The following is a 16439-nucleotide window of genomic DNA, read 5'->3' on the forward strand; positions in this document are numbered from 1 at the left end:
GTGGTTAAGGTACTGGACTAGTAAACAGAAGGTTGCCGGTTCAAGCCCCGCCGCCACCACCAAGTTGCCACTGTTGGGTCCCTGAGCAAGGCTCTTAACCCTCAATTGCTCATCGTGTAAGTCGCTTTGGATAAAAGCGTCTGCTAAATGCTGTAAATGTAAATACAGGAAACCTCCTTCAGAGTGCATGCTAACATGGGGCAGTGGTAACTCAGCGCTACAGTTCAGCTACCTTTTGGGTGGTGAATTAATTCATTATCCTTATTTTAAAGCTATAAAACAAATATCACAGTAAATAAAGTCTAGGTGGCACAAAGGTGCATTTGGTAATATGAGTGCCACACAACATCATGGGCCTGGACTTGTGTTTGGTTTTTGCCTCAAGTCATTGTCTGTAAGTCAGTTTGCATGTTCTCCTTGTGCCTGTGTAGGTGTTGTCCAATACACAGGTTTCCATCCACCTCTTAAAAACATGCAGTTAGTATATAAAATACATAAAAATGACCCTAGGTGAAAAGCAGAGTGAGTAAAAGTATTTATTTCTTTATTTTGGCTGCGTCCGTATTTAGGGGTCACTACAGTGGTTCGTTTTGTTGCAACCCTGATCTGGAACATGTTTTATGCTGTATGCCGCAACCGGGCTTGGACCTGGCTCTTAGAGCCTCCCTATGGCTAAGCTGTTTGGCCAACCCCTACCAGCATAGTCAATCATGTATGTGTAGATACCTGATAGCAATGTAAAAATTAATGAGTGGATTATCTATCTATCTATCTGTCTGTCTGTCTGTCTGTCTGTCTGTCTGTCTGTCTGTCTGTCTGTCTATCTATCTATCTATCTATCTATCTATCTTTGCATTAGTCCTTTCATTATCATCATTATTATTTGTTTAACATAGTGTTAATATAAATGTATAACCACAAGCCAGCCTTGTTAAGGCTGGTCAAACCTACTTAACTCTTTTACATAACAATAGATTTGGTGTTTGTGTTTTGTTAAAGCGATTAGCATATAAATAGAGCAATTAATGTGTGTTTGTTTGTGTGTTAATTTGGTTAAGTTAGCATTTCCACAGGCTAAGAAAAAGGTTATACCTATATAATGGGTGTATCTTTTTTGCTGCGCTCAATCCTTTTTTTTTACTGCTGTACTTAAAGTTCTCTTCAATTCAGAAATACAGTCAAGGTTTTACATGCCACAGCTCTATTGCCTCTATTGCTTAACTATACCTTTAGAAAAGGTAGTAAAAATGTTGACAACACCTTCCAAACATGACATGATAAACTAGATAAGTGTGTGTTGCCCTGCAACTGACTGGCACTCAGGGTGTATTCAGCCTAGTAAAAGCACTTTTAACTCAAAGCCAATAAAGCATGGCATATTTGAATCATGTAAAAATAACCACACAAAAGTACCACACGAACACTGTATGGTCAAAAGTATGACCAGGAGTTTATTGGACTTCTCATCCCACTTATTTGGGAAAGGTGTTTACAACAAACTGTTTGTGGACGTTTGTGCCCATTAGGTCTAAACACGTGTGAGGTCAGGTGCTGATGTTGAACAAGAAAGCGTGGCTAGCAATCAATGTTACAATGTATCCCATAGGGGTTGGCATGGTGGCTCTGTGTCATCTTACAACAAGAATGTCCTGGGTTTGATTCCCAGGTGGAGTGGTGCAGGTCCCTGTGTGGAGTTTGCATGCTATCCCTTTGTTTCTGGGTTTCCTTCACAAACTAGGTATGAGTGTTTCTGTTTTCCCTGTGATGGACTGGCGACCTTGTATGGGGTGGTAATTCACACCAAAATCATCAAACTATGTGTTTTAAGGTCTTTTTTTTACCTTGCTGTATGTACATGGACAATCACGCTGGAACAGAAAAGAGACTTCCCTAAATTGTTGCTGGAAACCTATAATTTATTTTCTATTATTGATGTTGTAAACCAGTAAGCATTGTAAGTGCCAGAAACACCTGAACTTAATAATTAGAAAGGGTGTCCTTATAATGTTGACCATATATTGTAGTTTAACCCATACACTGTTCTTGAACTGTCAAGTTTAATCAACCTTTGATATCTATGTGGAGTGATCCAGGTCCATTCTGTGTGGAGTTTGCATGTTCTCCCTGTGTTTCTGGGTTTCCTCCACACCCTAGGTATGTGTGTGTTTGTCCTGTGATGGACTGGCGACCTGCTCGGGGTCATCAAACCATGTGTTTTAAGTTTTTTTTTAAATATTGCTTTAGGTGCATGGACATTCATACTGGAACAGAAAAGACACTTCCCTAAATTGTTGCTGGAAACCTATAATTTATTTTCTATTATTGATGTTATAAACCAGTAAGCATTGTGCCAGAAACACCTGAACTTAATAATTAGAAAGGGTGTCCTAATAATATTGACCATAATGTTGTAGTTCAACCCACATGTTGTTCTCGAACTGTCAAGTTTAATCAACCTTTGATATCCAGGTGGAGTGATCCAGGTTCCTTCTGTGTGGAGTTTGCATGTTCTCCCTGTGTTGGTTTCCTCCAAACCCTAGGTATGAGTGTGTGTGTGTGTGTGTGTGTGTGTGTGTGTGTTCTCGAACTGTCAAGTTTGATCAAGTGTGTTGCAAAATAAGAGGAAAGTGGCAATATATGCAGAGCAGGATTTAATCACAATGATTTAACACACACACACACACACACACACACACACACACACACACACAACCCGCTGTCTCTCACATTAACTGACTCCGTGGGTGTCCCGCCGAGGAGCTACAGTGTATCACAAAAGTGAGTACACCCCTCACATTTCTGCAAATATTTCATTATATCTTTTCATGGGACAACACTATAGACATGAAACTTGGATATAACTTAGAGTAGTCAGTGTACAACTTGTATAGCAGTGTAGATTTACTGTCTTCTGAAAATAACTCAACACACAGCCATTAATGTCTAAATAGCTGGCAACATAAGTGAGTACACCCCACAGTGAACATGTCCAAATTGTGCCCAAATGTGTCGTTGTCCCTCCCTGGTGTCATGTGTCAAGGTCCCAGGTGTAAATGGGGAGCAGGGCTGTTAAATTTGGTGTTTTGGGTACAATTCTCTCATACTGGCCACTGGATATTCAACATGGCACCTCATGGCAAAGAACTCTCTGAGGATGTGAGAAATAGAATTGTTGCTCTCCACAAAGATGGCCTGGGCTATAAGAAGATTGCTAACACCCTGAAACTGAGCTACAGCATGGTGGCCAAGGTCATACAGCGGTTTTCCAGGACAGGTTCCACTCGGAACAGGCTTCGCCAGGGTCGACCAAAGAAGTTGAGTCCACGTGTTCGGCGTCATATCCAGAGGTTGGCTTTAAAAAATAGACACATGAGTGCTGCCAGCATTGCTGCAGAGGTTGAAGACGTGGGAGGTCAGCCTGTCAGTGCTCAGACCATACGCCGCACACTGCATCAACTCGGTCTGCATGGTCGTCATCCCAGAAGGAAGCTGACGCACAAGAAAGCCTGCAAACAGTTTGCTGAAGACAAGCAGTCCAAGAACATGGATTACTGGAATGCCATGTGGTCTGACGAGACCAAGATAAACTTGTTTGGCTCAGATGGTGTCCAGCATGTGTGGCGGCGCCCTGGTGAGAAGTACCAAGACAACTGTATCTTGCCTACAGTCAAGCATGGTGGTGGTAGCATCATGGTCTTGGGCTGCATGAGTGTTGCTGGCACTGGGGAGCTGCAGTTCATTGAGGGAAACATGAATTCCAACATGTACTGTGACATTCTGAAACAGAGCATGATCCCCTCCCTTCGAAAACTGGGCCTCATGGCAGTTTTCCAACAGGATAACGACCCCAAACACAACCTCCAAGATGACAACTGCCTTGCTGAGGAAGCTGAAGGTAAAGGTGATGGACTAAACCCAATTGAGCACCTGTGGCGCATCCTCAAGTGGAAGGTGGAGGAGTTCAAGGTGTCTAACATCCACCAGCTCCGTGATGTCATCATGGAGGAGTGGAAGAGGATTCCAGTAGCAACCTGTGCAGCTCTGGTGAATTCCATGCCCAGGAGGGTTAAGGCAGTGCTGGATAATAATGGTGGTCACACAAAATATTGACACTTTGGGCACAATTTGGACATGTTCACTGTGGGGTGTACTCACTTATGTTGCCAGCTATTTAGACATTAATGGCTGTGTGTTGAGTTATTTTCAGAAGACAGTAAATCTACACTGCTATACAAGTTGTACACTGACTACTCTAAGTTATATCCAAGTTTCATGTCTATAGTGTTGTCCCATGAAAAGATATAATGAAATATTTGCAGAAATGTGAGGGGTGTACTCACTTTTGTGATACACTGTAAATGAAACACCAGCAGCACAATGAAACACTAACAGCGTCCAGAGCGCGCAAACAAAGGCGCGGCGCTAACAGGAGCGCGCACAGTCGGCCACGCGCATTTTCACCTACTGTTTTAATGAAGGAGCTGTCTGACAAGGCACTTCTTCTCCTTATAAAGCACTTTAAATTAATACACAAACAAATGGTAATAAAAAGGGTGCTGTAAAGTATGCTAAATTACTTATCATGATTATTTATAATTATTATTTTTGATTAAATAATTAAATGTTATTTATATTTTTAATTAATAAAGCACTAATATAATATTAATTTAATATAACATTACTTAATATGTTATTATATTACTAATAATATTAATTAAATAATAATTACTGTTTATTATTATTAATATTCATTCTTCATTTGTTGTCTGTTTTACTACAGCTTTATCCTATTCAGGGTCGCGGTGAGTATGATTCACTGAGTAGGAAACACCCTGGACAGGTCACCAGTCCACCATTACAGGGCAAACACACAGACACACAAATTCACACCTAGTAGCTTTAATTAACCTGACTGCATGTCTTTAGACTGTCGAAGGAAACCGGAGCTCCCAGAGAAAACCCACACAGACACAGGGAGAACATGCAAACTTCACAAGGAAAGGCCCTGGGCCACTCCGCCTGGAAATCGAACCCAGGACCTTCTTGCTGTGAGGCGACATTATACATTTACATTTTCAGCATTTAGCAGACGCCTTTATCCAAAGCGACTTACTTTACAGTTACAGTATACAGTCTGATTAAGGGCCTTAAGCCCCACCACTGCCAGGTTGTCACTGTTGGGCCCTTGAGCGACCCTCTGGTCACTGGCCTAGTACCTTAACCACTAGGCTACAGCTGGTAGCTCTCCACTGAGGCACAGTGTCATCCTGTTATTATTATTATTTTGTTATTATTATTATTATTATTATTATTATTATTATTATAAGCCTAATTGTCTTTTCCAATGAATTGGTTCTTCTCATAATGTGCCTAAAATAAAAAAAGATTCAGTTTGGCTAAGAGGTTAGGTTTGATTTGGTCAAGGATCCATTCATTTTTGTTACTATTTCTTTTTTACAAATTTTTTTCTGAGTAAATGGAGGTGAAGTAATAAACCTTTAAATATTTATCACATATACCATCATAAATCAGCATAGCTACCTAAGTGAAAAGTTTAATTTCTTATTTTTAAATGTCTTAATTTTCAGAATGCCCCCTTGTATATCTAACTTTTATTTCTTAATTTTATTTTATTTTATTATTATCTTTGTACTTTGTTACATCATGTGTGGACAGCAAAATAAGAATTTCATTGTACAGGGAAACACGTTTCCTACTGTACATATGACAATAAAGCTTTGAAATTGAAATTGAAATTGTGCTGTCTTGCCTATATATGTTTGAGCTGGCATGGACTCCAAGAGTTTGTGCAAAATCTGATAATCCATGCCATCCCAGCATGAGTTCACAATATTTCTAAGAACATCTTCTGATGTTACTAAAAGCAAATCCGTAGCCATAAATTGGACATTGTGGTAACCAAATCTACCAGGAAGGAAAGGGGGTTCCTGGGTTCCTACCTTTCTAAAACATTTATGCCACATCAATAACTGATGGGAACTGTTTTGACGAATTCTAATATTACACAAAGCTAGTAGGAGGAATATGTTAATTTATCATTTTTACATCAGTATATTCGAGAAGGACATTTTGTCCACTAATATATACTGTGATTTTGTCCTTGCCTTCATTTTTAAGTGCTTATTACATATTTACATTTACATATCAGGTGACTTTAGAAGAAAATAGAAGAAAATACAGTCAACATTATTTGATCTACTTTGGTCTTCCATTTTTAAGTGCTTAGTAAGTGTTAGATCAGGTGACTTCAGAAGAAAATGCAGTCAACATTATTTGATCTACTTTGGCCTTCCATTTTTAAGTGCTTAATAAGTGTTAGATCAGGTGACTTCAGAAGAAAATGCAGTCAACACTATTTGATCTACTTTGTTCTTCAAATAGTTGCTGCAAGACTTTGAAATTTTAGATCTGTAATGCAATACATTGCATTAAATTCATGAAAAAAATGCAAAATAGCAGCATTTTCACTAGTGGGCTTAGACCACCACCCCCCACGCCCCATCCTTATATGTTCTGTGAATTTATCTTTGAACCTTTGATGTTGGTCTACATATGAACTATTTGCTTTGGTCTTTGTTATTTGTACAGTTAGCTAGAAAATTGCTGCTACAAAGAGCTACAGTCTGAACAGTAAAGAACAAGAATGCATTAGATGAGATTAAAAAATGATGACTTGACCTTACACTGAAATTCAAATGTATACATCAGTTCTACATAAAATATTTTACATGTGAACTGATTCAGGCATTTGAATGTTAAATGTACATTATTTAAAAGGTTTTATTATTTTCAGTATTACTAAATACACAAGTAGATAACAGAATAAACACATTTATATTTCTGAATTATAATGTATTATATGTCTGTGCTATCTGAATTATTATTAACATTACTAATGGTTCTGTGGGTCATTATCTGAATATAAATATGCCTATTACAAATTAAAAATGCTCTAAACCCAAGATAAGGTTTATTTTACTTTCCTTATATCTATATGGTAGAATTGTATACATATTTGTAATTACTGTTCTTTATTGTATTAGCCTAAACTAATACTTAATTAAATGTGTCACTGGAAGCACTTGTCCACAACTAATTAAATATGTGTTTTAATGCATAATAATAAATGTCATTTTAATTAAACAGTTACTTAAATTATTAAGGGGGAAATTGTTTTCAGTAAAACCCCCAAAAATATACATACACTTATAAGGGACATTTGCATTGTGGCAGTATTGAGAGTTGAAGATTTTTGCAACTGTTGATTGACTCGAACACATCTTTCTTTGTCTAACAAAAAGCTTTATAAGAACAGCTGGTTTCTTGCCAGTTTGGGCAGGAAAAAACCCCACAACAGAATGCTACATTTTATTTCATTTCATTTTCACTTACTTATGCATTATCAATAAGGGCTTCTAGTCGCTGTATTTATATTTTTGACCCAGAAAAGCCCACAAAAAACATATAAATTAACTTCAATTTAATCATTCAGTCCCAGAAAAAGAACAGAAATCATTCAAAACCCAAGGCTGGAATTAGATACACTGTATGGCTACAATTGTGGTGGTTCAGTCACACCCATTGCTAAAAAAAAGTGTGTAAAACTTTGTGGCAACAATTTGGGGTATTAATATAGTGTTTGCCCTAGGTTGCAACCATAACATCATAACCATAACCATCACTTTAATTTAATTTCACTTACCTTTAATTCATTCTAATCAGCATGCAGCATATATATATAATTTTTCATATAAAATTTGAGGTGGCCCAAATTTTTTTTTGCACTGGGGCCCATGAGCTCCTAGTTATGCCACTGGGAGTGTGTCTGTGAATCAAAAGGTCAGGCAATGATATTGGATGCAAAGGCCTAACACGTAAATTAGGGTCAGGGCTCTGTGTAGGCGACTTAAATTCTTCTTTATGGATCTTACTTAGTACAGAAGAACAATCATGGTGGAACAGGATAGGGTTATTTCCAATCCTTGGCACAAATTTGGAAGCTTAGAGTTTATTTAATATAGGCTAAATTATTGTATATGGCTGAAACACCTGAACTTAACTGAAACAATAATTTGCACCTGCTCTATATCATAAGATTATTGCATTTAAAATCACTCTTGTTCAAGAGTGACCTGATTACTGTCTCCTGCATCAGTGCCTGTGCCTTTGTTATAATTGTTGGGTACTCTCATTAATCAGGTCTTATAGTCTGAGTTTAAAATTCGATCTAACACTTCAAGGGCGTTGTGTAAAACCTAAAATGTGTGTTTGTAGAAGGAGTGGGAATACGGAAATGAATCAGAACGAGGTACACAAACCTCAGGCAGAATAAACATTTATTCAGCCCTGTCAGGAGAGCTCTTACTTATTTAGCATATGTACCGCCCTTTCTGTCTTGCTATTGGACGAGAAAATAAAGGGGGCGGGGATTGTCGGGTGTCTGTATATATACCTGGCTATGCGCTTGACAGGCTTCACTAGTATCAGCGCGTCAGAGACAGAGAGAGAGAGAGTTCTCTTTTTATTTTTTTTTTATTTGCTTGAGCGTAGTTATTTTTTAAGAGAAAAGAAAACTGTTTGCGCACTGCTTGCATGTTTTTTGGAGACATTAAGACATTTAAGATGAACGCGCCAGACACGGCGTCTTAACCGACATCTCTTGTGCACGCGCGTGCTGCTTTGTTTACGTCGTGAAGAGGCGCGTTCCTGTGTGGATGAGGATGACGACTCGTGTGCTTGGACTTTACCTCCTGTGCATCCTCCTGCAAAGAAAGAGCTGGGTAGCAGCCCGAGAGCTGGTATGCGAGGAGATCGCGGTGCCGCTGTGCAAAAGCATTGGCTATAACTACACCTACATGCCCAACAGCTTCAAACACGACACGCAGGACGAGGCCGGACTCGAGGTGCACCAGTTCTGGCCGCTAGTGGAGATCCACTGTTCGGCCGACCTGCGCTTCTTCCTGTGCAGCATGTACACGCCGATCTGCCTGAAAGACTACGGTAAACCTTTGCCCCCGTGCAGGAGTGTGTGCGAGCGCGCCCGGGCTGGCTGTGCGCCCCTCATGAGGCAGTACGGCTTCCCGTGGCCCGAGCGGATGAGATGCGAGCTGTTACCCGTGCAAGGTGACCCTAACACTTTGTGCATGGATTACAACGCGACAGAAGCCACGAGCGCACCACCGAAACCAGCAAGGCCAACTCACGCACCGGGGAAAAAGACCAGAACTGGGCAGAAGCGCACGCACGGGGGCAAACACAAGTCTACGTGCGAACCGGGCTGTCAGTGTGGCGCACCGATGGTGACCCTGGAGCGCGATCGTCACCCCTTGCTGTACAACCAGGTCAAAACTGGGGGTGTGAAGAACTGCGCAATGCCCTGTCACAGCCCGTATTTAAGCGATCAAGAAAGGACGTTTACGGTATTCTGGATCGGACTGTGGTCAGTGCTGTGTTTTGTGTCAACGTGCGCAACCGTGGTGACGTTCCTGATCGACATGGGGAGGTTCAAATACCCAGAGCGGCCGATCATCTTCCTCTCTGCGTGCTACATGCTCGTGTCAGCGGGGTACATCATCAGGATGGTGGTGGGTCACGAGAACGTGGCGTGCGATGGCGATTCTGGAGCAGAACACGTGCGCTATGGGAGCACCGGTCCTGCACTGTGCACGCTCGTCTTCCTGCTGGTGTACTTCTTCAGCATGGCGAGCTCTCTCTGGTGGGTCATTCTGTCTCTCACGTGGTTTCTGGCTGCTGGGATGAAATGGGGCAGCGAGGCCATCTCGAGCTACTCACCCTACTTCCACCTGGCCGCCTGGCTCATCCCGAGCGTCAAGTGCATCGCCGTGCTGGCGCTCAGCGCAGTCGATGGGGATTCGGTTTCAGGAATATGCTACGTCGGCAACCAGAACTTGGACAACCTGCGTGGTTTCGTGCTCGCCCCGCTGCTGATCTACCTCTTCGTGGGGACCATGTTCCTCCTAGCCGGGCTCGTGTCTTTGTTTCGGATCCGCCGCGTGATCAGACAGGTCGGGAAGAAGACTGACAAGTTGGAGAGGCTGATGATGCGCATAGGGATCTTCACAATCCTGCACACGGTCCCTGCCGCGGTGATCGTCGCGTGCTACTTTTACGAGCAGCACAACCGCGAGACGTGGGAGTCCGAGCGCGTGTGCTCGTGCCAGACCGACCACAGGGCCCCAGGCCCACATTACTCAGTCTTCATGCTCAGGTATTTCCTCTCCCTGTTGGTCGGCATCACTTCGGGAGCCTGGGTCTGGTCAGGGAAGACACTGGACTCGTGGCGCGCGGCGTGCACGCGCTGCTACTGGAGCAGCAAAGGCACGAGCGGCTCCCTGTACAGCGACACGAGCACGGGATTGACGTGGAGGTCGGGCACTGCCAGCTCAGTCTCGTGCCCACCCAAACAGATGCCCTTGTCTCGCGTATGAAAGGTGATAATGTGGACGTAGGGGTGTGTGCTGACCCTCGGTTTGTCCTAATTAACACAACAAAGAGGGTCTAATTACTCTAATTAGGAAGTGAAGTGTACCCTGCTGAGTGTACCCTATTTTGGTTGGCTGGGACAGACAGGACAATGCTGTGGGTACATTTGAATTAACTTTATAATTCAGGAAAGAACTGAATGCTTTATGGACCTTGCAGTGGATACATTCTTCTAAACGTGCCAAGGCACAAACTGGCACATGCTCAAGGAAAACTCAGTGGAACTATTATTTAATATGTGCCTTAACTTATGACATACGGGTTTTTATTTTATGTATTTATACAGATTGTGTTGTTGCATTGTGATGTGTATTAAATTTTATATACAGAATTGTATAGCCTTTGCCTAGCTATATTTTACTTTCATAAAAGATGTTTCTATTTTAGCAATTTATAAATAAAATTATACAAATAAAAGCTTTATAAGAACAGCTGGTTTCTTGCCAGTTTGGGCAGGAAAAAACCCCACAACAGAATGCTACATTTTATTTCATTTCATTTTCACTTACTTATGCATTATCAATAAGGGCTTCTAGTCGCTGTATTTATATTTTTGACCCAGAAAAGCCCACAAAAAACATATAAATTAACTTCAATTTAATCATTCAGTCCCAGAAAAAGAACAGAAATCATTCAAAACCCAAGGCTGGAATTAGATACACTGTATGGCTACAATTGTGGTGGTTCAGTCACACCCATTGCTAAAAAAAAGTGTGTAAAACTTTGTGGCAACAATTTGGGGTATTAATATAGTGTTTGCCCTAGGTTGCAACCATAACATCATAACCATAACCATCACTTTAATTTAATTTCACTTACCTTTAATTCATTCTAATCAGCATGCAGCATATATATATAATTTTTCATATAAAATTTGAGGTGGCCCAAATTTTTTTTTGCACTGGGGCCCATGAGCTCCTAGTTATGCCACTGGGAGTGTGTCTGTGAATCAAAAGGTCAGGCAATGATATTGGATGCAAAGGCCTAACACGTAAATTAGGGTCAGGGCTCTGTGTAGGCGACTTAAATTCTTCTTTATGGATCTTACTTAGTACAGAAGAACAATCATGGTGGAACAGGATAGGGTTATTTCCAATCCTTGGCACAAATTTGGAAGCTTAGAGTTTATTTAATATAGGCTAAATTATTGTATATGGCTGAAACACCTGAACTTAACTGAAACAATAATTTGCACCTGCTCTATATCATAAGATTATTGCATTTAAAATCACTCTTGTTCAAGAGTGACCTGATTACTGTCTCCTGCATCAGTGCCTGTGCCTTTGTTATAATTGTTGGGTACTCTCATTAATCAGGTCTTATAGTCTGAGTTTAAAATTCGATCTAACACTTCAAGGGCGTTGTGTAAAACCTAAAATGTGTGTTTGTAGAAGGAGTGGGAATACGGAAATGAATCAGAACGAGGTACACAAACCTCAGGCAGAATAAACATTTATTCAGCCCTGTCAGGAGAGCTCTTACTTATTTAGCATATGTACCGCCCTTTCTGTCTTGCTATTGGACGAGAAAATAAAGGGGGCGGGGATTGTCGGGTGTCTGTATATATACCTGGCTATGCGCTTGACAGGCTTCACTAGTATCAGCGCGTCAGAGACAGAGAGAGAGAGAGTTCTCTTTTTATTTTTTTTTATTTGCTTGAGCGTAGTTATTTTTTAAGAGAAAAGAAAACTGTTTGCGCACTGCTTGCATGTTTTTTGGAGACATTAAGACATTTAAGATGAACGCGCCAGACACGGCGTCTTAACCGACATCTCTTGTGCACGCGCGTGCTGCTTTGTTTACGTCGTGAAGAGGCGCGTTCCTGTGTGGATGAGGATGACGACTCGTGTGCTTGGACTTTACCTCCTGTGCATCCTCCTGCAAAGAAAGAGCTGGGTAGCAGCCCGAGAGCTGGTATGCGAGGAGATCGCGGTGCCGCTGTGCAAAAGCATTGGCTATAACTACACCTACATGCCCAACAGCTTCAAACACGACACGCAGGACGAGGCCGGACTCGAGGTGCACCAGTTCTGGCCGCTAGTGGAGATCCACTGTTCGGCCGACCTGCGCTTCTTCCTGTGCAGCATGTACACGCCGATCTGCCTGAAAGACTACGGTAAACCTTTGCCCCCGTGCAGGAGTGTGTGCGAGCGCGCCCGGGCTGGCTGTGCGCCCCTCATGAGGCAGTACGGCTTCCCGTGGCCCGAGCGGATGAGATGCGAGCTGTTACCCGTGCAAGGTGACCCTAACACTTTGTGCATGGATTACAACGCGACAGAAGCCACGAGCGCACCACCGAAACCAGCAAGGCCAACTCACGCACCGGGGAAAAAGACCAGAACTGGGCAGAAGCGCACGCACGGGGGCAAACACAAGTCTACGTGCGAACCGGGCTGTCAGTGTGGCGCACCGATGGTGACCCTGGAGCGCGATCGTCACCCCTTGCTGTACAACCAGGTCAAAACTGGGGGTGTGAAGAACTGCGCAATGCCCTGTCACAGCCCGTATTTAAGCGATCAAGAAAGGACGTTTACGGTATTCTGGATCGGACTGTGGTCAGTGCTGTGTTTTGTGTCAACGTGCGCAACCGTGGTGACGTTCCTGATCGACATGGGGAGGTTCAAATACCCAGAGCGGCCGATCATCTTCCTCTCTGCGTGCTACATGCTCGTGTCAGCGGGGTACATCATCAGGATGGTGGTGGGTCACGAGAACGTGGCGTGCGATGGCGATTCTGGAGCAGAACACGTGCGCTATGGGAGCACCGGTCCTGCACTGTGCACGCTCGTCTTCCTGCTGGTGTACTTCTTCAGCATGGCGAGCTCTCTCTGGTGGGTCATTCTGTCTCTCACGTGGTTTCTGGCTGCTGGGATGAAATGGGGCAGCGAGGCCATCTCGAGCTACTCACCCTACTTCCACCTGGCCGCCTGGCTCATCCCGAGCGTCAAGTGCATCGCCGTGCTGGCGCTCAGCGCAGTCGATGGGGATTCGGTTTCAGGAATATGCTACGTCGGCAACCAGAACTTGGACAACCTGCGTGGTTTCGTGCTCGCCCCGCTGCTGATCTACCTCTTCGTGGGGACCATGTTCCTCCTAGCCGGGCTCGTGTCTTTGTTTCGGATCCGCCGCGTGATCAGACAGGTCGGGAAGAAGACTGACAAGTTGGAGAGGCTGATGATGCGCATAGGGATCTTCACAATCCTGCACACGGTCCCTGCCGCGGTGATCGTCGCGTGCTACTTTTACGAGCAGCACAACCGCGAGACGTGGGAGTCCGAGCGCGTGTGCTCGTGCCAGACCGACCACAGGGCCCCAGGCCCACATTACTCAGTCTTCATGCTCAGGTATTTCCTCTCCCTGTTGGTCGGCATCACTTCGGGAGCCTGGGTCTGGTCAGGGAAGACACTGGACTCGTGGCGCGCGGCGTGCACGCGCTGCTACTGGAGCAGCAAAGGCACGAGCGGCTCCCTGTACAGCGACACGAGCACGGGATTGACGTGGAGGTCGGGCACTGCCAGCTCAGTCTCGTGCCCACCCAAACAGATGCCCTTGTCTCGCGTATGAAAGGTGATAATGTGGACGTAGGGGTGTGTGCTGACCCTCGGTTTGTCCTAATTAACACAACAAAGAGGGTCTAATTACTCTAATTAGGAAGTGAAGTGTACCCTGCTGAGTGTACCCTATTTTGGTTGGCTGGGACAGACAGGACAATGCTGTGGGTACATTTGAATTAACTTTATAATTCAGGAAAGAACTGAATGCTTTATGGACCTTGCAGTGGATACATTCTTCTAAACGTGCCAAGGCACAAACTGGCACATGCTCAAGGAAAACTCAGTGGAACTATTATTTAATATGTGCCTTAACTTATGACATACGGGTTTTTATTTTATGTATTTATACAGATTGTGTTGTTGCATTGTGATGTGTATAAAATTTTATATACAGAATTGTATAGCCTTTGCCTAGCTATATTTTACTTTCATAAAAGATGTTTCTATTTTAGCAATAAAACACTTTGTCTGTAATGCATTCTGGTTTGATTGTGTGAAATCAATGTACAATCACTTTTACAGAAGATGTGTTAAAAATAACACGTGCATTTTTGCAACATGTTAGCATTGCAAGTCAAAACAGCTTTTTATCTTTACGTAAAAATTAATAAACTAGTATTGACATGTTCATTTAACTTCTATCGTTTAACCTTACAGATGACACAATTCCTGGGGATTTTACATATACTATTGTTTATTACAATGAAAATCTTAGAAATGTTGTGTAAAAACACAACTTCAGACTGTTGGTTTTCTTAATTTAAACATTCTTTAATCACAGTATGACAAAATGTAGTGAACCAATTTTTCAGTCAGCATGACCAGGTAAAACTACCTACATATTTATCAATAGATATGGCTATATCTAATTCACGTAGCATTTAGATGTCTCACGTTTACTGGTTAATTTCTTCTATGAGGCGGTCCTAGTGTAACCGACACCGAGTGCTGAGTTTATAAAGTAAGAAATAAACTGTACATAGACAGACTATCAGGAGCATAATACTTTACTGGCTTGTTCATTTGAGGCGCACCACAGACTACACATAGATGATCAGGTGTGTAGAGAAGCACACTTTTCTCTCGATTATGGAATCCCCAAAGAGACAAAATGCACTTAATATGTAAATATTCATTTTTGAGAGTTTTTCTACCCAGGGAGACATTTATATAAGTTATAATACTTATAAGAGTTTCAAACGTTAATACTTGGGTTATTCAATGTATGCTTCAGGGCACAGTGTAGTTGCTTAAAAATAACAAGAATTGATTTTTAATTTAAAAAGAAGACTCTAGACCTTCACTTACAGTTGGGGGCGTCTAAAAGAAACATCTAATAAAATGTAAATACAGCAAAATAAAGTAAATTCTATGCTAAAATATTGTGCTTTATTTTAGGGCACTGCTCAACCACCATACAGAATAACCCGATGATTGATTGTTAATAAAACCTTAGTGTTTGCACCATGAAAAGTAATTAATAAATGGTGTATAAGCCAAAACTTGCAAATTTAGTAATATTTCAGACTTTTTAGGCTAAACTGCATCAGCTTAAAAATCTTATAAAATATACTACCCAGGTACTGCAATAATGCTATGTGTTTATCCACAGTTACTCATGCATTATAAAAGAATGGGAAACAGTTTTAATTTTATTTGTTAGACTAATGAGGTGTTTGTTGTGGGTGAGGGGTGTTACTAGTGCTTGGGGGGGGGGGGGTATCAAAATGAATATGAATGTCAAATTCATGTATCTGTTTAACTAACATTTGTAAAAGTGTGCTAGTTTTATTCTCAAACTGAATTTAATATACAAACCCCATTTCCAGACAAGTTGAGGCATTTGGTAAAATGCATCAGAAAAGAAGAATCAGTGATTCCTTATTTCGTTTGACTCTTTATTTACCTGACAATCGATTTCCAATGTTTTAAACATAAGTTATTTTAAGTATATTGTAAATATAGACACATTTAGAATTTGATGGCTGTACCACACCTGGGGCAGAGCCAAAATAAGCATGAAAAGTTGGTACAATATTGAATGTACAGTGTTTTGAAATATTTCATAATAAAAGGTGAATTGGTAACAGGTATCACAACAGGGAATCATGATGGGTATAAAAGCAAGATCCACTCAGAAATATTTACCACTGTTCCAAGTTTTTTATTTGAAGATATTGAGTTTTACTTTTGTTTACTGTCCAGAGTAACACTTTTCAGAATGGTATGTTTCTATAACTCCAAAAACCTCAATACTTTTGATAGTTTATTTAATTGCTGCATAATGCACCGCTTGTTAAAATACCATAACTTAAATTATATTGTGGATATGGTTTCAAAAGATATGAAATACATTTTTCA

The 16439-nt window shown here is 41.8% G+C and overlaps 2 protein-coding genes across 2 annotated transcripts; both read left to right on the forward strand.

Annotated features, from left to right (window-relative positions):
• The first annotated feature begins 8741 nt into the window (after window positions 1-8741).
• On the forward strand, window positions 8742-10829 carry LOC134302365 (frizzled-8-like). The gene has a single exon (XM_062987441.1). It carries the CDS (start codon window positions 8742-8744, stop codon window positions 10467-10469), a length of 1728 nt encoding a protein of 575 aa, XP_062843511.1. The 3' UTR covers window positions 10470-10829.
• A 1531-nt stretch (window positions 10830-12360) lies between these two features.
• Window positions 12361-14448, forward strand: LOC134302369 (frizzled-8-like). Its single transcript, XM_062987447.1, has one exon. The coding sequence runs from the start codon at window positions 12361-12363 to the stop codon at window positions 14086-14088; it is 1728 nt and encodes a 575-aa protein (XP_062843517.1). The 3' UTR covers window positions 14089-14448.
• Window positions 14449-16439: the final 1991 nt, after the last annotated feature.

Source organism: Trichomycterus rosablanca, chromosome 25, assembly GCF_030014385.1.
Source record: "Trichomycterus rosablanca isolate fTriRos1 chromosome 25, fTriRos1.hap1, whole genome shotgun sequence".
Lineage (NCBI taxonomy): Eukaryota > Metazoa > Chordata > Actinopteri > Siluriformes > Trichomycteridae > Trichomycterus > Trichomycterus rosablanca.